This window comes from Pelodiscus sinensis, chromosome 6, assembly GCF_052426305.1.
Source record: "Pelodiscus sinensis isolate ZL-2025 chromosome 6, ASM5242630v1, whole genome shotgun sequence".
NCBI lineage: Eukaryota > Metazoa > Chordata > Testudines > Trionychidae > Pelodiscus > Pelodiscus sinensis.
In genome coordinates this window covers 49,680,385-49,705,947 of record NC_143057.1, presented here as the reverse complement: position 1 = coordinate 49,705,947, position 25,563 = coordinate 49,680,385, and the positions used below count along the sequence as shown (strand labels likewise).

At 41.0% G+C, this 25,563-nt stretch overlaps 1 protein-coding gene across 2 annotated transcripts in view; it reads left to right on the top strand.

Moving 5' to 3' along the window:
- The window catches only part of ROR2 (ROR family WNT receptor 2), a 216,744-nt gene that overhangs the window by 162,601 nt on the left and 28,580 nt on the right, over positions 1 to 25,563 (top strand). For both annotated transcript variants that reach the window (XM_075931901.2, XM_075931902.2), the window contains 3 exons: positions 8,251 to 8,328; positions 15,604 to 15,891; positions 16,959 to 16,989. In XM_075931901.2, coding sequence (XP_075788016.1) covers positions 8,251 to 8,328; positions 15,604 to 15,891; positions 16,959 to 16,989 — 397 coding nt within the window. The remainder of the gene's footprint in view (positions 1 to 8,250; positions 8,329 to 15,603; positions 15,892 to 16,958; positions 16,990 to 25,563) is intronic.

Here is a 25,563-nt window from a genome sequence, read left to right as displayed (position 1 = left end):
CACGTAATACTAACTGTGTCTTTTGTAGACTGTTCACCAGCCTTTACAGGTTTGGCAAGTCCTCTTTGCAATTGGTTGCCAAGGCCTGGAGATATTGAAAAAAGGAATTTAAATGAAAGGCCCTGATTCAGCCATCTAAGTAGCCTGTTTCCCAAATCTAAAGTAATCAGATTGGCAGCTGAATCGAAGACCACAGTGGATTCTTTGTTTGGGGAGTTCTGGAGTTTAGCAATTGACAGAAGGTCAACAAAGTTTTATGAATAAAAGACCAGAATATTAGAGGGTATTAAACTGAAGGTTTTTTTTTTCTTTTGGGAGTTTTATATTATTGAAGTAAAGTTAGAACCTAAGTCAAAGGTTAAGCAGTGAGTGGATAAGGTTGATTGTTACTGTTTAAATTTAGAAAATAATTTCAGCTCCCGGATTAGTCTATATTTAAGTGACAGAACCAAGATCTAAAGTTTACTCCTCAACTACAGTTTAGAAAAAAATATATTTAATATTAAACTGGTTAGTGTTCAAGCAGAGGGAACTTGCATGTAATCTGTTTTTGGAGTTATTTTTGTATGGCTGCAAGACATGCCAGATAATATTTTAATACGATTACTTCCACAAACATTATCAACTCTATGTATTACAGCTGATTTTCATATACTGAGATGATCCCTGAACTAAAGAAATAGTTAAATTTTGAAATGATTATTTAACTATACTTTACCACTAGTGTATGCCCTGTGATTAGACTTTTTGTTCAGCTTGAGAAATTACCAAAACCGTGTGGGTACCCATGCTAGGGCAATCTTACCTCAGATTTACAGGATGTTTATTTGACTTGTGAGAAGTCGTCCCAGGAACTTTTATAAAAGATGGCCTACTCCTTATCTGTTGGCCACTTTTCCTCATCTTCTATTGCAAAAGGAACGGATTTGACAGAGGAAAGGATAAATACTATGCTTAGAGGGTTGGTTTTTAAAATCCAAATTGGGCAAGGATAGTGCTTTTTACACTACTATTTTTCTTTTTTAAATTTATTTTGAATTTTTATTTATGAATTTATCCTTGAAAGATATTTGCATAAACATAAGCTGTTCCCTTATGTTTCCTTTTATTGACTAACGAATAGACTTCTTGAAATAAAATCTGCGTATAACTAGATTGACATACAGGCTGTAATGGAACTAAGAAATTTCGTATCTATGCAATCAACAAATATAACCCACATATGGAACTAACCCAGTTGCTAGAACCCAGTAGTGACACTTGCTGCACTTTCAGATTTTATCAGTATCCTTGAATTGCTTAGAACCAAAAGGTTAAGAGTTCACACACTTGTCTCTGTAGTGTCACTCTTTATGACCAATGTGTAATTCAACCAGACCAAAGAGAAAGCAATACTATCCAGTGGTGCTATCTTTCAGATAAAGCATTAAAGATGAAATTATGTCAACCTCTTTCTTCTGTTGGTTGTTTCTTGTGGATCTGTTCTGTTGGACTGCAAGATTAATGGCCTTTTTTTCTGTCAGTCAGCATTTTCAAAGGGGAATATTGACATTCTGGTTACTGAGTGCTTCACGGTAGCCATGGTAGTTTGTATGACTTCAGTTATCTACATATTTACATACCTGGCATGCCACTCAGCTAACATTTTAGCAAGGTGAGTTGATACATTCACAGCTGGGCTTCAAGTCACAAGCATTTCTCTCCAAGTCAGTTATTAATAGTTGTTTGTATGCAGTCAGTGAGATGGCAGTGTGTTCTCTATCTGTTCTTTCATAGTTGGAATCCTCATTGCTCACTTGCATACTCATCCCTTGCTATTTGAAGTAGCTAAGTTTTGATGTGGACACAGTGGTAAAATGATGACACAAAATTAAACAGCAGGTCACAACTTTTAAATCATCTTTAACATAGTAGAGGGGCACAATCTGTCTGTCTCTCATACTCTTTTACACAAAGTAGTTAATAAGTTCAATACACCTTACCATATCCAATAACTCAGGGTTGGCTCTCTGCAGGATTCCCAGGACTCTAAGTTCTGGCATCCTCCTCCTTGTGAGGAGGAGACAGTGCAAAGAGGGCTTGATGGGGGGAACCCATCTTTTATCCCATAAGCCCAAGGCTTATCACCAATATATTTTACCTCTGGGAACCGTTCATTTTGCTTTTAATGAACTGTAAATCAATAGCAAGTTGTGGTGAATGAATAGCTCAATGCAAATACCTCAGCTAGGCACTAAATGTATTCCTGCTTAACCCTCTGTAGCTGTGAGGAAGGAAAATAACTCCTTATTTTCTGTTAAATTCCTTCCTGACCCCCCCCAGATGGATGATGGACTAGACCCACAGCACCTGTCAGATTCGATTCCCTTTGCTAGGTCAGTGTGGGTAGAGGGGGGCTGCTGGAATGGAGCAGAAAGAGGTTATATCAGGTTAAATCCTGGAAGCTGAGGAATGCTGGCCAGTCAGCACCTTCTCCCACAGCTGGCCAATGGATGCTGGAGACTCCCCTTGGGAAAGGAGGAGCTACTTGGTATCCCTCTGTGAGTTTCTTCCTCCCTTGCTGCTAGAGACTATTCCTCCTCAGCACCAGTCTCATCAAATTCTCCCACTCATTGAAGAAGATAGGTGGCATATTTTTGTAAGGTTGAGCAATAGTGCTGGAATTATACACTGGTATCTTTGTCCCATCTCAGATGAATGTAATAATATGACGTTAAGTCTTATCTACAACAGTGAAGACACTGTAATTCAGACATACAAGTCTTGCCTCTGAAAAGATTTGGTAGATCTGCTCCTGTATTATTAACCTCTTAAGTATTAAACAACGTATCAGCCACCCACTTTGCAAGTTCTTCCCCTGGTTGTAATAGCAGGAATATCTAAACCATGGCCTAAATGCATAATATTTTAAATTTTGTGTACCATAAGCATGACCCTCAAGTTTTAAAATCTCTTATTCTCTAGACTTCCAGCCAAATTAATGTTTAGGAGCACAGATCTGATACACCATTATGACTGTTACTTTCATTTTGATCTGTAATTACTGTTTGCATGCTTAGTAATAAATATACTGCACAAAACCAGTGAAAACTTTAGCCGTTTTAAGGAGTTTGCAGTCTAGAATGGTCATAGGATGCTCTGGAGGGGAATTCATTGGAGGCTTTTTATTCAGTCCATGTGTGAATGGAAGTGTAACAGAGGAAGTGGCAAATGAGACATCATATCTAAGATCTTGACAGAGCAGTGTGGGGAAGGAATGCAGTGACAACAAGATTACATCTGATGAAGTGGTTTTTACCTACAAAAGCTTATGCCCAAATAAATCTGTTTCTTTAAGGTGCCAAAAGACTTCTCCATGTTTTAACAAGGTCTGAGATGCTAGAGTCTTGGTCAGAGATGTGTGGGGTCTCGAAAGGAACTACCAGCCGTGTAAATTAGATGTAGAGATTCCATGGGAAGTAACTCCATTTATCATAGCAATCCAAAGAGTGAACAGAGAGATGGGTGCATCAACAGTTATTATTGGTTTTAGCTTAGCACTATAGATTTAGTTCTAGCAGAAGATAATGCAGTAAGACAACAGGAATGTAAAATTATGAAGAATTGAAAGAAGCAGTCAACAGGAATGGAGAAGCTGGTACATGAACTATTACTCTGAGTAGCTCTCAGCACTATGAATCTGTGTTTCTCATATTGCTTAATATAATGCAAAAAATATTTCTGTGTGCAAAATGATTTATTGGTGGGTCTAATCAAGAGGCATGTACAATGTAAAAATGCTTGAAATATTTCACGTTGAACACTGCTTACTGTTGCTTTAACTGAGTTCAGCAATGTCAGGGTTAAAATTAGGCTGTCAATTAACCACAATTAATGCAAGCGATTAATGCAAAATAAACTGGATTTTTAAAAAGTCAGTTTTAATTGCACTGTTCTACAATAGTAGAATACTAATTTAAATTTATTATGTTTTCTATATTTTCAAATATCTTTCAATTGCAACACAGAATACAGTGTACAGTGCTCACTTTATTATTTTTATTACAAATATTTGCACTGTAAAAACAAAATATTTTTAATTTCACCTCATACAAGTTCTGTAATTAAATCTCTAGTATGAAAGTGCAATTTACAAATGTAGAATTACTTTTTCATAACTACACTCAAAACAATAAAAAAGTTTAGTGTGTCCAAATCCTTTTAGTCCTCTTTCTTGTTTAGCCACTTGCCAAGCAAACAAGTTTGTGTACATTTAGAGTAGATTTTGGCCACCACTTGTTTGCAATGTTACCTGAAAGTGAGAACAGGCATTCACTTCCACCATTGTAGCCGGCATTGCAAGGTATTTATGTATGTTAAACATTCACATGCGTCTTCATGCTTTTGATTTGTAGGCTCTGAAGTTTTACATTTTTCTTGTTTGTTTTTTGAATGCAGTATGTAAAAAAAAAAGATACATTTGTTAGTCGCACTTTCGTGATAACTTTGCTCTACAGTGCATACATGGAAAATACATACAAGAACAAAATAAATAAAAGAAACTACTATTTTTTATTTTAAATATTTGCACTGTAATAAAGTGAACAATGTACACTTTGTCTTCTGTGTTCTAATTAAAATCAGTATATTTGGAAATGTAAAAGAAATAAAACAAATTAAGATAAGTTGGTATTTTATTGAAGTACAATTAAAACAGTTATGATTTTTATCATGACTCATTGCAATTATTTTAAATAATTTGATGGACCTAGTTAAAATTGAGTTATAATAAAAATGGCTTAAAAGAGAAATCTTTCAGATTAGAATATTTAAAAGATAAAATACCTTATTAAGTATTGACACAGTTCAAAATGGTAGATGAGTATTGGGCTTATAATTTATAGCACACAGAAGATTTTTCAATTTTAACATTGCTTATTCATGGAAACTTTGTGGATAGATACTGTCTGTGGTTTGTAATTATCCTCTGATTAGGCACAGCTGGAGATAAATGTTTTTGCCAGACACAAACATTGAAAGCAAAAGGAAGAATTACATAAAACTATTATTTAAGTGTTTTAAAATCAGCAAATGCTTTTGTTTCTTTCCAACCTGATCTGAGAGTTAAAAAGCACAAACTAGGCATGTGGGTGTGGGAGTAGTAAGAAGAACTGTTGTGCCTCTCTGCATACAGGCTTTTCATCTTTGCCCTTTAGAGAATCCCACTGAAGTGATAAGGGAATGAGAAATTCAAGAAATAAAGCTGCCACTGTGTTAGTCTGTTTCAGCAAAAACGAGTCCCCAAGACCCTTGCCCCACCCCTTCCTTAAGGCCATGCTCTGGCTAGCTCCCATTAGTCCACTCACCCCATTCCTCTGTGTCCCATTCTCCCCCACCCTCATTAACTTTCATCAAGCTGGCGGAGGGGGTTAGGGTGCAGGAGGGGTAATGGGTTGGGCTCTGGGAGAGCGTTTGAGTGAAGGAGGGGACGGGATCTGGAAGGGAGTTGGGATGCGGGCTCCAGGCTGGGGCAGGTGGTTGAGGTGGGAGAAGAGAGTGGGGGGGCAGACTCTAGACTGGGAAAATGGGTTGGGGTGTGGGAGGGAGTCAAAAAGTGGTGCTTATCTTGAGTGATTTCTGGAAGCAACAAGCACATCCTTTAGGCAGTGGCTTCCCATAGGAGCTGCAGCGACAACCCTTGGAGGGGAAGGGAGGCGCGCAAGTGGAGACCACCCCAAGGGGCTACAGGGAATGTGCTGGCCGCTTCCTGGAGCAGCATGGAGCCAGGGTAGGCAGGAAGTCTTATCGTAGCCCTGCTGCGATGCTGATGGTAGCTGGGGATTCCCCAGCCCTTTTGAATCACCTTGCTCCAAGGTAATCTGCCTTCCTGCCTCCCTCCATGGGCAGTGACTAATTTTCCTCTAAACTGTGTGGCCATGCAGCTGCTTAGTAAGCCCTGTGCGCTGTTGCAGCTAGGGAGAAAGACATCTCTCTCCCAGACATGGCAGTTCCTCGCTGATGCCAGAGGAGCCTATTGCGTTATTTCATATTGGTGCACATAGCAAAATTCATTCCACACGTGGATATAAAAAATTAGAAAGAAACACTGGTCAGTGGGCATGCATAAACAAAAAGGGGAAGAAAGTGATTAATTTCAGCACCATTAGGAATACTGGGGTAGTGGGAGGGAGAGAGGTCAGTGTGCTAGTTTGAACTAGAGTAGAGGGTGGATTCTCTGTAACTTGTAGTCTTTACATCAGGGGTGGGGAAACCTTTTTTAGGTTGGGGGCCACAGACAAGTGAGAAGTAAACAAACAAAACACCTGACAGAGAGACACTTCCTACATTCTCCTCTCTCAGCAGAACCTTAAGGGAAGTGTGGGGCAGGCTGGTACATTTTGAGTGCTACAGCCCCACCATCGCAGGCTCCCCAATACTGGGGGAGAGGCCTCGGGGGTCAGATCCAGGCAAGCAGGGGGCCATATCTGGCCCCTGGGCCTGAGATTCCTCAAGGTTAGAGGACTTCAGTAACTGACAGAGGTGATGGGTTCATTTCAGGAGTGGCTGGGTTTGTGCCCTGCAATCTGCAGAAGGTCAGGCTGCTAGATCCAGGGGTTCTTCAAATTTAATTCATCATGACCACCTTCTGATGACAAAAGTGACTACACAACCCTGGGAGGGGAAACCAAAGTCTGAGTTCCCCCTGATTCCCACTGCCCTGGAAGACAGAGCCAAAGCCCGAGTTTCACTATCCTGGGAGGGGAAGGAGTCAGAGCCAAATCCCAAGGGCTTTTGTCCCAGCCAGGGGGCCTGTGACCTGAGCCCCACTGCCCAGAATTGAATCCTTCAGGCTACGTCTGTGGTCCTTCCTCCCCGCCCCAGTGTTGGGGCTGAGCTATTATCTAAGCCTGTGTTTCCCAAATTGTGTTCCATGGAACCCTGGGGTTCCGCAAAGTGACAATAAGGGTTCAGTGAGAAAATTCCATTCCAATAATATTTTATGATTTAAAAAATATTTAAGCATTTATGAATTTTATTGAAAACAATTTTCATTTGTGTTTACCATGATAAGTGGCCCATGTGTAATGTCAACTTGGCCAAGGTGTTGGGATGATGATGTCACTACTCACCGCTTCGCGCACAGTCAGTCAATGGTGTGATCGCCTGTTATAAACGTAAATAAACCGTAAATCCCCATACTCACTCTCAAGGAGCGTGGATCACATGGGTGACTGAATACGAATATACTAGCACCATGTCGGACAAAGTCGAAGCTCCAGCTGTCAAACCAGTTGCTTGTATGGGAGTGCGCAGACAGTGCTCTTGTGAATACTTCAGTATAGTCGTGTGATTTCTTGTATTTAAGAATTTAACTGTGTCAAATATAAATTGACCATGATAGATTAATCTATGTGCAATTAAACTAAATGTTGATCTCATGAATTTGTTTATCGTTTGTTTATTGTTCTTACTTATTTGTGGTCTACTTTTTCAGCTCCATATATAAGACTGTTATTAGGGGTTCTGCAAAATTCTTAAGAGTTTAAAAGGGTTCTGTGGCCAAATAAAATTTGGAAACACTGATCTAAGCTATTGCTGTCAATCCCGTCAAAAAGGGAGCACAACCCACAGTTTGGAACTCCTGAGCTAAATGATCATAATGGTACCTTCTGACCTTAAAGTCTGAGTGTGCAGTAATGGTAAAGTGATAGAATTGGCTGGGGAAACAATCCCTAAATTCTAAGAGACTTTTACAAAGGTATAGTTATAGAATGCTATTGTTTGAATTCTTTTGCTATGTGTGCCTCAGATCATCATTCAAAAAGTGTTGGAAAACGCAAGGCATCAGAAGCAGGTCAGACATGTGAAAACATAATTTAAATTAATGTTCCATATTCTCAAAAGTTAACTTTATGCCATGTTTTGTTCAAGAATACCAACAGAGCAAATTACTGATAATTTAACATGACAAAGGCAGTGTGCAGTATTTGAATTGTGTGTGTATGGTTAGAAAAGGAACAGACTTCTTAATGCTGTCACTTTGTCAAGAGCAAAACCTCCCATATGTTGTGCTGAATAGATTTCATATTCAGAAAAATTCATAATTCTTGATCCTCTTGAAGTCAATGGGTATTTTGCCACTGGTTTTGGTGGGACTGACTTTTGGCCCCAAATGAATTAAAATACCCAACATCTTATTTCTGCTTAAGAAGAGAAAGATCAACTCAGTCTGAACTTGTTTACAACTGTAATGGTTTATTTTTCACATAGGTGAAATGGAGATACCAGATTCCAATGATCCTTTGAGTCAAGTAGATGGACATGACAGGCAAATTCCAACGCCCAAAGGTAAAAATAAGAATGATTTCAATTCTTTTTCTTGAGTAAAAATTTGCTTTGAAACATACTGTGCAAAACAATTGTTTTTATTATGTATTTCCTTTATTTACCCATGCATTAATATGTTGTAAGAGAGACTAGGGCATCCCACACAGACATTCACTGCCTGACAAGCTGGGTGAAAATCTACAGCACTCAGCATGATGTGCACTAAACTGTCTGTGTGGATCCTACTGATGTGCTAAAAGTTCTATAGTATGTATTGACACACTACTGTACCACAGGACTTGCATAGACATGCCCAGGATGCATCCTAAATGTGACTTACTTTTGGTATGGAAAATATTCTCAGTAGTGGTGATTTCATCTCGATTCCAGTGTCACGATTTAATTTTTGCTTAAACTTTATTTTAGAAACATGTTGGATCATTTGATGAGTGAACCACTGGGGGGGGAAAAAGTGATTGCTGTTGCATATTTAATAAAACAATATCGTTAGGTTACTCCATAAGCATAGGGACATATCTATTAGCTGGTAGGGTTGCCAGGTGTCCGGCATTGTACTGGACAGTCTGGTATTTGCGCGCTCTGTCCGGTAAAAAAAATCAGAAAATACTGGACACGTGCAATGTCTGGTATTTTCTGATTTTTTCCAGCTGCGCACCAGACAGAAACCTGGCAGGGGTGGGGAGAGTGGCTGGGAGTCCAAGCTTGGAGGCGGGGCTACGCCTGGCCAGCCCCTCTGCACCCCCCACCCTCAGCTCTGCTTCCCGCCAGTCTGTTCCTCTTCCTGATCTCCCTGGCCAGCGCCGCTGCACCTCTCCCCGTCCCCGCCAGCTCTGCTTCCTGCCCCCCGTTCCTCTCGGCTCCCCCTTACTCCCAGCCAGCGCCGCTGCACCCCCCCCCCGTGAGCTCTGCTTCCCGCCCCCCCCCTTGCTCCCAGCCACCCTCGCAGCCCCCAATTCCTCCCCCCCAGCTGTGCTTCCTGCCCCCCTTACTCCCAGCCAGCCACGCCTCCTACCGGCTGGTCCCCCTCCCCCAATATCTCACGACCAGCCCCATTCCACCCAACCCCCGCTCCCCCACCAGCCCTGCTTCCTGTTGGCCCCCCATCTCCCCCGGCCAGCCCCATTGCCCCCCCCATTAGCTGTTTCCAGGCGCCCCCCTTCCCGGCCAGCACCGCTCCCTTCCTGGCCAGTCCTTCCCGCCCACTTTTTTTTTCCTTCAACAAAATTTTTTCCTGGTAGGGTTTTTTTTGGGGGAGGAGGGTGTTCGGTATTTTCGTTTCAGCCATCTGGCAACCCTATTAGCTGGTACATTCCAATTTGGAAACAGTTTCGAGAAATAGGCTTGTTTGCATTAGTTTATTTTAACATGACTGTTTTTTGTAAAGTCTTCCTGACAGCTCCCATACCATATAACAGGGGTGGGCAATAATTTCTGATGGGGGTGGGGGCACTCGAAGATTTTGGTAAGTGGTGAAGGGCTGCACTTTCTGTGGAGGGGATGCATGGTCTGGAATGGAGGTTGGATACAGAAGGGAGCCTGGGGTAGGGGACTATGGTGCAGGTCAGGGTGTGGGATCTGAGAGAGGGTTTGGGTGAAGAGGGGAATGTGACCTGGGCACGTGATTGGGGTGATGGGTGCAGGGAGAGGATTTCTTGCCAGGAAGAGGGGCATAGAAGGGGATGCAGGGTCTGCGAGGGAGTTGGGTGTGATAGGGAATGGGGTGCCAGAGGCAGGCTCTGTCTGCGAGGTGCTTACCTAAGCAGGTCCCAGCCAGCAGCTCTATCAGGCAGGCTTCTCTGCCTGCCAGCAGCCCCTGGCTGGCTGTTGCAGGTGGCTCTCTACACTGCACTGCCCCTACCCCCAATGGCCAATAGAAGCTGAGAGATTTTGCTGGGGACAGGGGCAGTGCTCAAAGCCTCCTTCCTCACTCCCTTGCAGCACAGATAACCAAAGGGAGCAGCTAACCTCTTTGAGTGGCTTTGTTCTGTGCTACAGGGGCAGCCAGGCTGGATTAAAAGGCTTGGTGAGTTGGATCCGGCCCATGAGCTGTATCTTGCCCACCCCTACCATATAATATATTAAAGCAAGGTCACAGTGTGTGAGGAAAACAGTGACAAGGCCCCAGAACTGCCACTATATAAAGGATGTCGTAAACACGCAAAATACTAATAATTGACTAGAATAATGGTCAAGATGTACTACCATTAAACTCAACACTACAGGTTTGATCTCCCAAAACCAGGACTCTCTGGTCCAGCAACATCCATAGTCTGGCAGGACCACAGATGTTCCTGGACCAGAGATTCCTGGCTGGGAGCCCAGTAGCAAGAGAGCTAGGAACCCAGCGAGGATGGTGTCAGCGAGGTTGGGGCTTGGTACGTGGTAGCCCCAGTAGTAAGGATGGGGACGTGGCAGCCCAGGCTGTCGGGGCCACTGCAGTCCAGCGGGGGAAAGAGGGAGAGGTGGAGCTGGGGCTGGCAGCAAGGAGGAGCAATGTGTTTGGGGGCCAGTAACAGGACCACCTTTGGGTCCAGCAAATTCCCTCATTTGGGACAAGTCAGGTCTTCAGGGTGCCAGACGAGAGAGGTCCAACCTGTACTGGTACAAAGCAGGGATTTGAGGAGGAGATGCATTAATTTTGACAAATAAGTATATTTTTCAGCAAAGCTGCTAGTTATATCTTCTTTCTCTTGTTGGATTGAGTCATATTTCATATTTAGTCTTGCGTTTATATGCGGTAATTGGTTTAACAATTTTCTTTTTGCACAGTATCTATATCCTTCTTGCTATGGCAAGGTTTTCTTTCCCAGTGGCTGGATTTTCTTGGGTATATTCTGTATAGTTATCATAGTTAGTGTACCAAGTTCTTAGTTAAAGTTGTGAAGATAGGACTGTTCATCCATGGGTTTGGACATGTCCTGGTTCCTGGCTTCAAAGCCATGTGCCTCTTGCAACAAGCCCAATACTTCACACTAGCTGTCTAAAGGATTTAGGCCAGCTATGTATGTGCCTGAGGTCTTAAAAGAAAATGTCTTCCTTTGTGAGTGAAGTTTTGCTGGATTTCCATGTAGCATGATTTCACTTTGTGCTGTATGCTTCTAGAATAGATGGATATTACTTAAATGGTTTTTATTTTCTTCATTGGGAAATTCAAAAGTTTTATCAGGGAATCTAGTGGTAGTTCTAGCCTTTGTTTTTAAACTGTTTAATAACTGTTCTGGACAATTTGGTAATAGTTTAATATTCCCATTATCTATGGAAGAAGTTTCCTTATTTCTACCATCTTTCTAACACACATAGACATCACTGTTCCATCTGATTTTGTTTACTGTGAGATTCTGTTTGCTCTGTATTTTTTTTTATTTTCATTCCATCATAAAAGATGAAAAACTGGTAACTATCTGGCAATTAATATATGAGAGTTCTGGCTATATTGCTCTGTCAGTTGTTTCTGTAAACTAGTATGTATGTAAAATGCCAGGTCTATCATAATATGCTATGTAAACTAAATTTTGCTACCTTCTAAAGCAGGGGTGGGCAATAATTTTTGCAGGATGGCCACTCGACTAATTTTAGTATGTGGTTACAGGCTGGACCCTGGAAGTTTTAGTGCCTTAGACAGAAGAGGTGGGGCCCTCTTGGTGCCACACCCCTGAAGGAGGAGACTTTGCGTGCTCCCTCACCCCCAGGCCAGTCAGGCATGCTTAGTCTATGTCCCCACCCTGCCAGAGACACGTGGTGCTTAGAGGAAACCGCCAGCCATTTTAAACAACTGGTGGTTCCCTGTAGGTACCATGCGCCCCTTGCAGGAGGACACTTCGCACACTGGCCCATCCCAGGTCAATCGGGACCTCGGGGTAGGGGAGTGCACAAAGTCACTCGCTGTTCAAAACCACCAGCTGCTTTCAATAGCAAATGACTTCACGTACTCCCCCGCCCCCAGGTCTTGATTGGTCTGGAGGTGGGGGAGCGACAGGGTGGGCTACCGGCCAGATCAAACGGCTTGGTGGGCCAGATTTGGCCCACAGCCGTATCTTCCCCACCCGTGCTCTAAACTCTTGACAGAACAGTTTTGAATTTGTCCAGGCACAACGGAATATTCGAATTGATTGTAAGACATATTATGTAGCTTAACAAGTGAGAAGCTTCATTTAAAACTGCTGTGCCTATGGCAAATACAGGACTATCCAGCAGATAGGTTCCCCCTCCCCCCCGAATCCTGTGTGTTCAGACAGCAGAGCCAAAGCAATGGGAATTTTTCCATTGATTTCAATGGGCATTGGATTAAAGTCATGGTAAAATAAAGATTTCATAACAATAACTTATATATAATGGAGCAAATTAGTGTGCAATATACTAGGACTTTTAAATAAAAATTTTCTGTATTACTATCTTTATCTCAAAGCAAATGCAATTGTTGGAATATATGACATTTATATCTGTAGTAATACCATTTCAACATGGTAAGCCTAAGCCATTTTATTAGGGACTTTTCTTTCTTTGTTTCATTACATTTTCAGTTCTATAGTAGATTACTTAAATCTGTTTGAGTTTTAAAGGCTGTAGTTAGCTGGCATAGTATTTGAAGTATTGCTCACAAGACAGAATTTGAATACTTAAAATATAATTCATATTATTTTACATTGTATTTTACTTTTTCATACATTTACGGGAAATAGAATATTTGGAAGGAGATCGCAAGAGAGCACCACATTTTTTGGGACTCATGAGAGATACAATTAATGAAATAAAGTAGTTTTTTTATCCCAAATCATTGCATCCAAGTGGAATCCACACAATATTTGTGGTATACCAGATACCATAAAAAGCAACTGTTCATTATCACCACAGAAATTAAATAAAGAAAACATTCTTAACAGTATAGTTGGTTACATTTTCCACTTTGGCAGATTTACAATTATAGGTTATCTAAAGAGAACTTCAAATAACAGGGCAGCATAACAAATGGCTGGCTGCACTGTCATACAATTAGTTCAGATTTAGTAAGTTCTGTAAACACCAGGCTTCTGTATCATTTCTCAGAAGAAATGAAAGTGCCAAATAAAGAATGCGTACTTCAGGGTATTGATTCAGACATGGAATAGGTATAGTGCATTGTGCTTGTGTTTCTGCTTTGTCTGTAGGATGTTGGTAGGAAAGCACTGGGGCCAGAGTAATCCAGTTGGTTAAAATTTTAATTACTTTATTTGTAGCAACAAAGTAACTTAAAATATTATTGAAGAAATTTGTGAAAGTGGCAGGGGAAAAAAAACGAACCTGAGCCAAAATCAGAGCTGGTGGAAGTGGATTCCATTACATTGACTTCAGGGAAATGGCATCTTGTCACACCAGATCTGAATTTGGCCATAGAATATCAGGTTTTTTTCTCTGATAGCAGTTTTGTTCACATCACTTATAGTATCTCATTCTGGCTCACTTAAAAGCTGTGGACCAGATTCCATTCCTAAAGTAACTGGCTTCAGTGAAATTACAGCAGAGATGAATTTGAGTGTTTGTCAAGTAGTCCTTTGTAATTGAGGTTTTGATCTGTAGTAATTACCTCTCATGTATCTCATGTAGCTGAAATAAATACCATTCTACAGTTGAATAATTTTTAATTTAGACGGGGATGTCTGTGACTGGCCTGATTTAGCCAAATTTACTCCAAGTCAAGATTTTAAATAGCAGACAGTGAAAAGTATTGAAGCAGGTGCTGCCCAACCTATGAGCTGGGAGGCCAATATGTGGCCCTAAAAGGGGACTCTATTAAGAAGGAAAAATGTGTTTTAATTATGAATTGAGAGTGCTTTTGTGACTGCACCTGGTGGCATTCACACAGAAGTGCTAACATCAGCCCCTTCACTACAGAAACATGGTATGGAGCAAAAGGACCCCATCTGCCTTCTCCCATTGCCCTGCAGAACCAGTACCAGGAGCAGTTTCTGATTTGACCTGGGAATGCTCTAAGTAGCAGCAGCTGTTTCCCTGCGACAGTTGTGCAGCAGTTTCTCATCTGGCTATCTGCTGTGTCACAGGCAAGAAAGTAACTCTGCATACTTCGAGTGGCAATGTAACTGTTTCTTCCTAAGTCTAAGGAAGTACCTAATGAAGGATAGCCACCTAGAACACCCAGGAGAAGAGGAAAAGCACCAAAACCGTTAAAGTTCCCTTACTTTCTGACCTGGTTCAGAGCATAACAGCCTAAGAACAAGTGAGGAGTAGCAGAAAAGGCTTTATAGTAGCCAAATATACTGGCTCCTGGAAAATCCTCCATACCTGGGGAGTCCAGACAAGGGACTTGTGGGTGGCGGCTTCTCCCTGTTTGCTGTCTGAGTAGCACAACTGTAGTGGAGGAGAGGAGAAGAAATGACCCAAAATGATCAGTTGTTGCCCTTTTTGGAATAAGGTTGGGCCTGGGGTTGAAAAGGTTGGGTACCACTGTTAGGCTTTCACTGTTCTCAGGTAAAGACAAGGCCATGAAACAGCGATAAATTCAAAGACTATTCATGGATGACATTAAGGATGGACATACGATGTGAGCACTGTCTCAAACTGTGCTCCACACATTTTGTATTTGGTTCTCTTTGCCAGAGACTCAGCTATTCCCTTACTGCCTCCGTTGCTCATCCTGTTTGCAAATGGCCTCCTTTTGAGGATTCCATTGTGGGGTCAGCTAATAGTGGCAAAATAACAGGGTGCTGCTGCCTCAGAGCATTTCACTCAAACTTCCCCCACACAAATGTTCACACGATGATACAGCCCTTAATCTCATCCACAGCCCCTCTGACAAACCTTTCTTCTGCCCCAACTCCTGTAATTGTCGTATTAAGCCTGTCCCACTTAGGTGTTAAACTACCTGTTTAAATTTTTCTCTGAAGTATTAGCACTGACTATCGTTAGAAGACCAGATATTGGGCTAGATGGAAAATTGGTCTGACCAGCTATGGCAATGCTTATGATACAAGCTAAATAAAGGCTGGGGGAGGGGGAGAAATCACTTTTATTCCAGAATAAAAGTGTTCACACAGGAAGTTTTATTTGTATAAAGTTATCTCATCTTATCTTAGGATAACTGTATGTAAGCCCTTATTTGTGAGACAGAAATTGGAGGATGACACTACTCCAAATCCATCATGAGAATTCTGTTACTGCACAGCATATATTTGAAAGAAAATGGAAACCGTTTTAAAGGCCTCTTCATAAAAATGCGCCTTGGGCAATCTCTTATCCCAATCCAACAGGAGTTTGATCTTTTCTGAACTTTCACCTTTACAGGTTACTTTCTGACCTTTCTGGAACCAGTCAACAATATCACCATAGTCCAGGGCCAGACAGCAATTCTCCATTGCAAGGTAGCAGGAAATCCATCCCCCAATGTCAGATGGTTAAAAAATGATGCCCCAGTGGTTCAGGAGCCAAGAAGGATCATCATAAGAAAAACAGATTATGGTTCACGGTTAAGAATCCAAGATCTCGACACTACTGACACTGGGTACTATCAATGCGTGGCCACTAATGGAATGAAGACAATAACTGCAACAGGAGTCCTTTTTGTAAGGCTTGGTGAGTCATTTTTTGTTTAAAATGTGGATTTTATGACTACCTTTATTCGTTTATAGACTGGCTCTTAGTTTTCATAATAGTAAAACAAGAAATTGATTTGCTGTTTAAAAAAATTCAACTTGAAATAAATAAAAGCTGTTGCCCGAGGCCTCTCTTTTCGCACACGAGCTCTTGGCGGAACCTGGTACCCATTGAGTTGTAATAAAAGAAAGCAAATACAGATGGAATGGTCTGTAAATATGTGTGTCAAAAAAAATCACAAATGTTCAATAAGGCTCCGTGTAAGGTAAAAAAATGATAAGTTTCATAGCTTCAAGTTGTTAGAATGTTGCTGAACTAATCAGGAAAAAAAGAGCTTTTTAGATGAAAAGGGGAATGAATAGCAGTACGCAGTGGTCACTGGTATTCATGATTTGGAGCCCAGTCCTTGGGAGATACTGGGTGAAATTAATGGAAGCTGAAGGCATGCAGCATGCTCATCTCTTTTCAGGGATTGGCCACTTAATCTGTACACAGGACTTTTATTTATGCGTTTTTTAAAAGTCCCTGCGGTAGTGGATACACAGCTTTAGGGACACTCCATTTCTTAGATGCTCTTTAATAGTGGTGATAATGGCCTTGTAGAAGTACATTAAATATTAAAGTATTGTAGCATGTTTCTATGTTCCATGACACTGGTTACGGGCATGCATCTGACACATCTTAATTGTTCTGATATGAAGTCTGAAACTAATTTAATTGGGCTTAGTAAAAGATAAGTGATATGCCAAAATAAAGCTTTGTATTTTTGAGGGTTTATGTTTGTATAACATGAGATGTGTTCTAACAAAAATGAAGTCCACTCAGGTTTCTGCCTGGTAGGCAGAAGATTCATTTGATTTTTATTTATGGTTTTGAAAATAATTGTATGTAATTATGTGCAGGACCCCCCAAAGCCATTTGTTTGATGTTATGCAAACCTTCCTTAAAGAAATCCAAGAAGTTTGATTCAGTCTGCCACTGGCTTTTTAAGGCTATGATCCATGAACTGAATTTGTCAATAATTTTCATTTATTTTATGTTCATAGGTCCAACAAACAGCCCGAATCACAATTTTCAGTAAGTACTTTTTTGGAAATCATACACTACATCCTTAATGATTTTGCTATGAAAGAATTTGGGTCATAAATCCTGTAAACACTGCTGGCAGTCAACACATGTCTTTGCTAAAAATATTTAACTTGATTGAAAACCCTCAGAATGGCTGAAGTCTTTTCAAACAAGGATAGCATTGTATTACAGTTAGTTTTTGTTCGACAGACATTTCTTGAGCAATTTCTGCTTGCATATTTCATATTTTAGAGAAACAAAATACTGCAAAGCTGTGGTGTTTGGATAGTAATCATTTACAGGACAAGAATGAGCGACACTGGTGGTCAGAAATGAACAGGTCAAATTATAGGTCACTGCGGTTGTAACTTTACCCGTGTTATGTTACTGTAACTTGAAAAATCAAGTAAAATTAGTTCAGGTATTTTTTTCTGAGTAATTAGGAAACCTCTATTCTGTAATGTAATGTAATTTAGACATCAGTGTTTCTTGATGGTTTCCTTATTTCTCTCAGCTGCTTGGAGTTGGAGGGCTTGCTAAATTACTAAGAAGAAGATTGGCTTTGTTTTATCATTACTGTTGCATTTGTTTGAATACATTTAAGTAAGCTTTATTGTATCATTTCTTCATATACATTTCGTGAAGCTGGTGTTCAGCAGTGGAATTTGTACATTTTGGAAACTCTGCCTATATATTAAGATAATAAGGAAGGATAAATGTCATAGTCTACAAGAGGACAAACTTATATACACAGGGTGGGATTTTCAAAAGTGTTCACAAGCCTTGACCTAAATCTGCTCCCATTGAAGTCTGTGCTAAACCTCACATTAACTTCAACGGGAGTAGAATTATATCAGTGATGAGTGGTTTTACAAATTTCACCCAGAAATTTTACACTTATATTAAAACTGTATAAATTTTAAATAATAGAAATGCATTAACCACTAGTCGAACACCCCTCTTGCATGTTCTTTCACACACAAACATATAAGTCTTATAAGTAATGCTGTTACTTATATGCATACAAATATAAAATTGCTAGGAAAAAAGAGTAACAGAAGATGCTCCAATTCTCTCCTTTTCACGTGCTTAGCACACATAAATGAAGGAAATGATTTTCATAATTTTAGAGACTGAAAGATGAGACTTGATTCTTCAAAGAGGATTTTGTTGTTAAACCAATTTAAATTTTATAAGTATCTTTCTTCTAAATAAAATTGGGCTATGACCACTAAGAGTGACACATGGATATTCACATGACTGTATAGGAAGAAGTGTGCATTTTAATAGCCATTATGAAACCTCGATTCATGCTGTGTATGCTTCATTTTACATCAGAGGAATACTATTAATCTGTTCTGCCACTTAAATAATATGTAAAATTCTGAAGGATATGAATTTCTAACTAGCAAAGAGGAGGAGAGAGGAATTGAAGAAATGATCAGGGAAGCACTGAATTGATTGTAAAACATACATTCCTATGGATTACATAGAGTGATGTGTGATCTGAGCAAAGGACAAAGTCCAATTCCGATTCCCTTTGTCACATTGAGAGAGTCATTCAGTGTCTCTCTCCCTCATGGTACAATATTTATCAATCTCATAAGGGCCTAGGTGAGGATCAGTTAAATTGATGTTTGTAAAATATTTGGAAAGTGAAACATTTTAAGTGTCATAAAAGGAAAAAATACTTGTAATCACCTACTAAAGACTATATTACAATATGTTTACATAGAAGGCCAAATTAAGGTTATACAGACAACCTTAAACATGGCAGTTCCTAACTTCTGAATGCTTGACTTGACAACCTTAACTTTATTTTAATGTAGTTTTTAAATATAATTTCCTAAATTAAAAAAAATACATTTGAAAACAATTCCATTGTAGAACCATATTGATCTCCTCCTGTTTAGGTCATCATCAGAGCAGTGATATTTAGAATCACAGCACAGTCCTCTACCACTTGAACTAATACAATATTTGGTAGCATTAGAGGCTATCTTCTATATGGACCTGCCACTACAGTGGGTGACACTGTCACAACTATTTGCTAGTCATCAGAGGAATGCAGAGACTCAGGAATAATAGGTTCAGTTCTAAGTTCTGTAGGAGAGTTTTCTTAGACCCTGCAGATATAATTGAGGAATTCTAGTGGTTATGGATCCTTCACTCTCTTGTTCCTTCTTCCTACCTAGCTCCTGCCTGTCCCCACCCATCTTGAGTCCTTCCTTCTCCCCCAGCTCTTGCCCCTTCCCCATTTCTGTCAGAACTAAAGACTGCATATTTTGTGTGGCAGTGGGAGGGCATGTGTGTTTTGGTTGGTGGATATGAATGAAGAAGTTGTCAGAGTTGTATGAACACATAACAACATCGTGGCTTTTTATGATTGGTGGCAGTATGTGTACTTGAGCAGTCTTTAAATGGTTTGGAATTAATGGCTTGTTTTCGGGAATTAATATGTCTATTTAAAAAGTATGTGAGCCGGCTTCAGGCTCCTGTAACTGCTTTGCATAGGAGACATAGCTGCAGAAAGTGGGATTTGACTGGGATGATCCATCTATTCCCAGCAGCCAGAAGAGTCTATCAGGGACATAAGCTGCCAGGAGTTAGTTACCTTGCTAATTAGAGAATCTGACTGCTTTTAACCACTTTTACCATGCTCTGAGATTAGCCAAATGTCACTCTGACGTGCAGGGGCGGATGAGAGTGCTGCGGGGCCCAGGGTAGCGCCGCAGGGCCCCAGGCAGCGAAATTTCGCAGAGCCCCCCCTTTGATACAGCGCATGTGCCGTGGTGCAACGGCGCATGCACAGGACCTCGGGAAGTGCGGGACCCGGGGCAGCCGCCCGCTCGCCCTGCCCTAAATCCGCCGCTGCTGACATGGGTAGTTTCTTAGGGCTCACTATCTGTATGTCTTCTAGTTGAAAATATGGGTGTGTTTTCCAGGTATATCCAGGTATATTCATGTATTTTTTCATTGTATTTTGAGATCTTGGGGTTTGTTTGTTTTTCAAGAATTTATTTTCATTTTGGCTGCCAGTGACTTTAAAAACAAAACAAAACGAAGCAACCCATTGCAGAGACATGGCAGGGAAGAGGAGAGAAGGGAGTATGAAGCAAGGAAAGGGGAAGAGAGGGATGGGTCTCTGAACAGCCAGTAGGACTAAAGTACAGAAGGAATCCATGTAGAACAAAAGACTCATTCTATTCTTTAGCCTTTCAGGCCTGTTTCAGTCTGAAGCAAAGTTCCGTGCCTCTTGGCATTAGTGTTTTTTCAAAAAGGTACACTTCTGTGAGAACACTGAAGTCAGTTGTACCTCCGTTTAAAACAATGCATGAGTCTTACAGAATAAACAACCTTTATCTGTTTGATATAATCTATCGTATATGTTTTCCTTTAATTCATATTCTTATGCTGAGACCCAGGCTATCTAGAAGACTGTAACAATCAAAGATTTGTCATACATGTTTTTAAGCGTCATCTTTGACCATGTGAAAAAGGGCTGTAGACTTAGGGTAAGGACTGTGGACTTCCAATATAGACGAATTCTATAGGGTTCCATGAAAACCTAAGATTGTATAAAATTGTATGGCAGACATACAGGTTTTAATTTTCCTTTGAAGACTTTCTAGACATACCTATAGTAACTATGTGAGATGGCCACCTACATCTTAGGGCTGTGTCTGCAGTGACAAATGAACATAGGTCCAAGCAGGTGGTTGTGTGAGAGCCCCTCTACTATCCACATCTGAACCCCAGAAATGTGGGTTTCAAGGCAAGAATCCTAGCACACCTGAGTGTTGTGGGTATTAACGTTCCTTTGGCAATGGCATGGCTTGTGCCAGTTTGTAACGTGGATTGGAGCAAGGGCCGTATCCTGGGTCCCAGATTCAAAAATCCTCCAGTCCTGTGTTCACCTGAACTCATGCCTGCTTGACCTTTATCCTGATCTATAAAGGTCCCTGTTCTACCCGTCTTAGCCATAGTAGCAAGCTGCGCTGGCTGCTTCACAACAGTCTTCCGCTGCCCCAGTGCATGTGACCATGGAACATGTTCTGAGAACAGCCACCTGGTCAGATGAGCACACCTGGCTTTTACATGGTTACTTAATTAAATGCATTTTAACATCATCTCCAACCCTTACGTTGCTTTTAGTTACAATAAGAAGAAGCTGCATACCAAATTTGGTGGGTGAACAAATTCTCTCAAATCTATAGTAGATAGGAGGTTAATTTATTTTGAGAAGATCTTACAATAACATGCTCCCTATGCACATTCTTCCTGTTATTGACTTATGAAGAAGGGACTGGCCAAAGCTGCCCTATGCTGTACAGTGCTCCAGCAGTCAGATTGGCCCCTAGTACACACAAGTATCTGGCATCATTTAGAGCAGCAGTTCTCAAACTTTTTGGACCGTAGCCCTCGTGGCTCAATGTAATCCTTCCCACAGACCACCAGCTACTAATGGAAACTCGCTGTTAATTATATAATTACACCTGAGCCATTTTGCTAGTGCTGCAGCTAGGGAGAATGGCTAAATGTAACCAGTAGGAAATGAGATATTAATTCAATTTATTAAACTGATTAAGCGCTTTAACTTTCTCATGTTAGCTTACCAAATTTCATTTTAAATACTGTAAAGTATAATATTAATGTATTAGAGGCCACTGACCCACAGAAAAATCAGTCAGGGACCACACACACGAAACACACACACACACACACACACACACACACACCCCAACCCTCACTGGTATGGCCCCCAAGTGAGGTACCTCACTCCCCAGCACCATGGTGGAAGGGACAGGGAGGACTGAGGTTCAGGGCTTCCCATAGGCCAGATTAACTCTTCTGGAGTTCCAGGGTAGTGGATTTTGTGGACCCATCCAGGCTTTGGGATGGTATAAAAAATGAGGGGTTCAATGTGCGGGACACGACTGCCAATGTGTGAGATTGTTGTACCAATAAAAGCAAGCAGGATCTTATGAGGGGGATAAGGCAAAAAGCCACATTTCTTGTAAAGATAATAATAAAAAAAATAAAGAAAAGATAGAAGCAAACAACGTTGTTTAACTACTTAACCCTTATACATATAAACATTCATTCATCCATTCATTCAGGTTCTGTGTATTTGTTATAGTTACCAGCCTGGAAGTTGCTTGTGACAGAATACTGGCCAGGTACTCTGTACACAAGTGATGGCAGTGGGGAGCAAAGTCCTGATCAGATGTGCATCTGAAGCTCCTGGTAGGCTGGCAGCAGAACCTTGGACTCTGACTCCGTAGTCTTTTAGTCCAGTTCTTATAGGAATTTCTTCCTATGCCAGTCTATGGAAATTGCTGCATCATGCTGATGTCTTCAGGGTGGCTGCCAGGTGCTCGTCAGTGATCTCATCGGGTGGACCTCACACCTTTTGGTTGCACTGGCACCTGACGCCTTCTTCAGCCCTTTGTTGCTGTATTCTCAGGCTGGGACCTCTCGAACCATTCATCCATCATCAAAGCACTCTCTCTCTTACATACATTCCCTAATTCTGAGTTAGTTACAGTTCCAATTGTTTCACTTTGTGATAGTTACAATGTATTGCTTTACAATGGTTTGAAGAGACAGGTGTCAATTATGTAACAATGCCCTTAGTAAATTACAGGGCTTGGCTCCCAGAGCAGAGTACAATGCATTGTTACAATGTTAATTTCAAGCAGACCCCTTGCACAAGCTTGAGCATGCCCTGGGACACGGGGGGGGGGGAACTATTTCTGGCTACATAATCCTAATATTATATTATATTCCTACCAAGTTATATTCTAGAGGAGCGATAATTATAAATCTAAACATTTAACAATCTTAACAAATAATAATAATAATAATAATAAATCTAAACACTTTAAGTTGTGAGGAACAAATTATGGGGAGTCACTTCCACTTGGGGGAATCATTTTTAATACATTAATATGTTATCCCTACAAGATAGGGATGGGAGTATAGGGTCTGGGTGGGAGGTGGGGTGTAGGAAAGGGTGAGTGTGTCAGGGGAAGGGTTGCATGAGGGTAGTAGGGCTGCAGGGTTTGGGTTAGGGATGTTAATATCGGTTAAATGAATAGTCGATTAGCCTCATGGATTCTTATAGGTTAGTCGACTATTCTGTAATCCCTGGGCAGCCCCTGTCTGCGGGGGGAAGGGTCTGAGCTCCCAGACCTGACAGGAGCTGGAACTGAGCTGGGCTGCCTGCCCACCTGGCTCTTAATATGCTTTAAATGCAGAGCCGCAGTGGGGGTAGATCCAGGATCCAGTGCAAGCCATGACTGAGCTGGGCTGCTGGCCATCCTGCTAAAAAATAAACTGGTAAGGAGTGTGTGGGGGGAATGTGTGTAGTCTATAGCATTAACCGATAAGCTTTTGCATCTCAGTTAACCGACTACACTATTACCTCCGTAGTCCGGGCATGAGTGGAAGGGGACCACTTATTTGTCTTCGTGCCCCTTACTGCTCCCAGGCGTGGCCTCCTGCTGCTCCCATTGGTTGGGTTCCAACTAATGAGAGCAGCAGAGGAAGCCTCCAAGCAGTGCGTCCATTTGCTGCTGTTCCTCCAGCTGAGGGAGGGGGAGCAGCAGCAGCAAGTAGAGCTGCTTCTTGCTCAGCTTGTTTCCTGTGAGCTGGCTCCAGCAGGGCTGCTCGGGGTTCTCTTTATCCCCCCTTTCCACCAGCAGGAAGCCCATGCTGATGCTCCCTATTGCGGGGTGGGGTTGGGAAGATGGATGTGGGAGAAGGCTGAGCTCAAGTGCAGCCCACCTACAAGGCATCTGCTGATTTAGAGCATACTTTAGGCTGCATTAAATTAAGGCTATGGTGGACATAGCTAATGTAGGGTTGAGGAAAATGCAAAAGATGCCTCTCCTCTCCTTTATTTGTTCTGTGTTCTCATCTGCCACAGCTGAAGATCTGAGCCATTGGATATTTCTGTAACATGACACTTTTGGGTCTGTTTGTAGGTCAGAGGATAGAGCATTTACATTTATCTTATTTGTCCTTAAAAGCTGACTCTCTTTTGTTACAACTTGTGCGGCATTTATCTGTTTTTATTGCTGTAAGCATATGCAAGTGGGAAAACTGCCATCTGTTTCCAGAAAACACTTCACAATTTTTAAGCTTGTCTGAAGGGTTTGGAAATAATACTTGCAACCCTGCTTTACGTGGGCTACAACATACGGTGCTGCAAAGCATTTGATGAAAGATAAGAGTATAAAAATATGGTAAATGTTTGTTTTCCTACAAATCCCATGCTTAAGGGTTTAAAATGTAAACTTGTTGACAGATATAAACGCAATGTCTCATGTCACCATGTAGGAGGTTTGACACACAGCTTGTATTAGTGTTCCACAGGCACCTCCTTCATATGCAGTAGAGGTCAGCACATATCTTTGGCTAGAGAGCTACAGTTTGTTTTTAGTACAGTCCGCATGCTATCACAGTGGTCAAGTGGGAAGCAATAACTTAAAGTGCACAGTATATAGCTAAAGGCCAAATGCAGCTCAGATCTCATAAAATTTGACTCCCAGGTGCCCTTTCCCAGGGAACACAGGTTGGGAAGAGAGCTGATTAGCAGCAGGTACTTACTTTTGCAGAGCTCAAAGAAACAATATGAATTATTCTACCAAAGAAGTTACAAGTGAAACAGGGCTTGTTTGTGCATTTGTTACTTTTTAAAAATGTGTGTATGTAAATTGATATGCGAATTAGTGATAGCCCTTGGGCTTATTCCACTTCTGCAGCTGTTGGACATCCCTGATGATCTTTAGTTTGTTTTGAATTTATTTTTAACTCCAACCGTTCAGTAACTTAAATGGCTTTAAAGTATTTATTGAGTCCCCTACAAAAGAGCAGTTGTTTGTTCCTGTGACTTCCTGTGCAGCTTTTTATGCCACATTGAGTTTAATTGGAGTGCCTTAGGATTCATACTGGCCTTAAACTGGGTGAATGATATGCATGAGTGGGGGGAGACAAGAAGACAGAGGAGAAACTGTATATCATAAAATTTAGTCAACTTCAAAAGATGAGTTAAAAGTAGCTTCAGGTATTACACCTGCCCAGAAGGCTTCTGACAATTTTTATGGTTTCAGAGTCACACTTTCCTGTTTTTAAATGCTTTTTTACTCCCTTTTGTTCTTTGTTAGAACCATACAGTGCGTGAAACTTGTCTAATTGACTGTATTTGGGGAAAAGTGAAACACATAGTACAAAGTAAACAAATTGAAAAAGACCTTTTCTTTTAAACACATTTTAAATTATCTTAGTGTTTAACAAAAATAGGTTAAAAAATTCCAACTTATGTGTGATCTAAAAAATATGTTTCTAATACCCATCTGTGTCTAAAATCTGTAGGAGATGTAGGAGATTTTCTCTAAAAATAATGTGAAACTTTTAACAGTCTCCCCCCCCCCCTCAAAAAGAGTAACCACTGTATGTTTCTGACATTTTTTAAGTCTGATAGTAATAGGAAACAAAGTGTCAATTACTTCAGAGCCACATTTTTGACAGTTTTGGTTTCTACGTCTGCAAACATCAGAGTGGAAATTTCAAATGTAA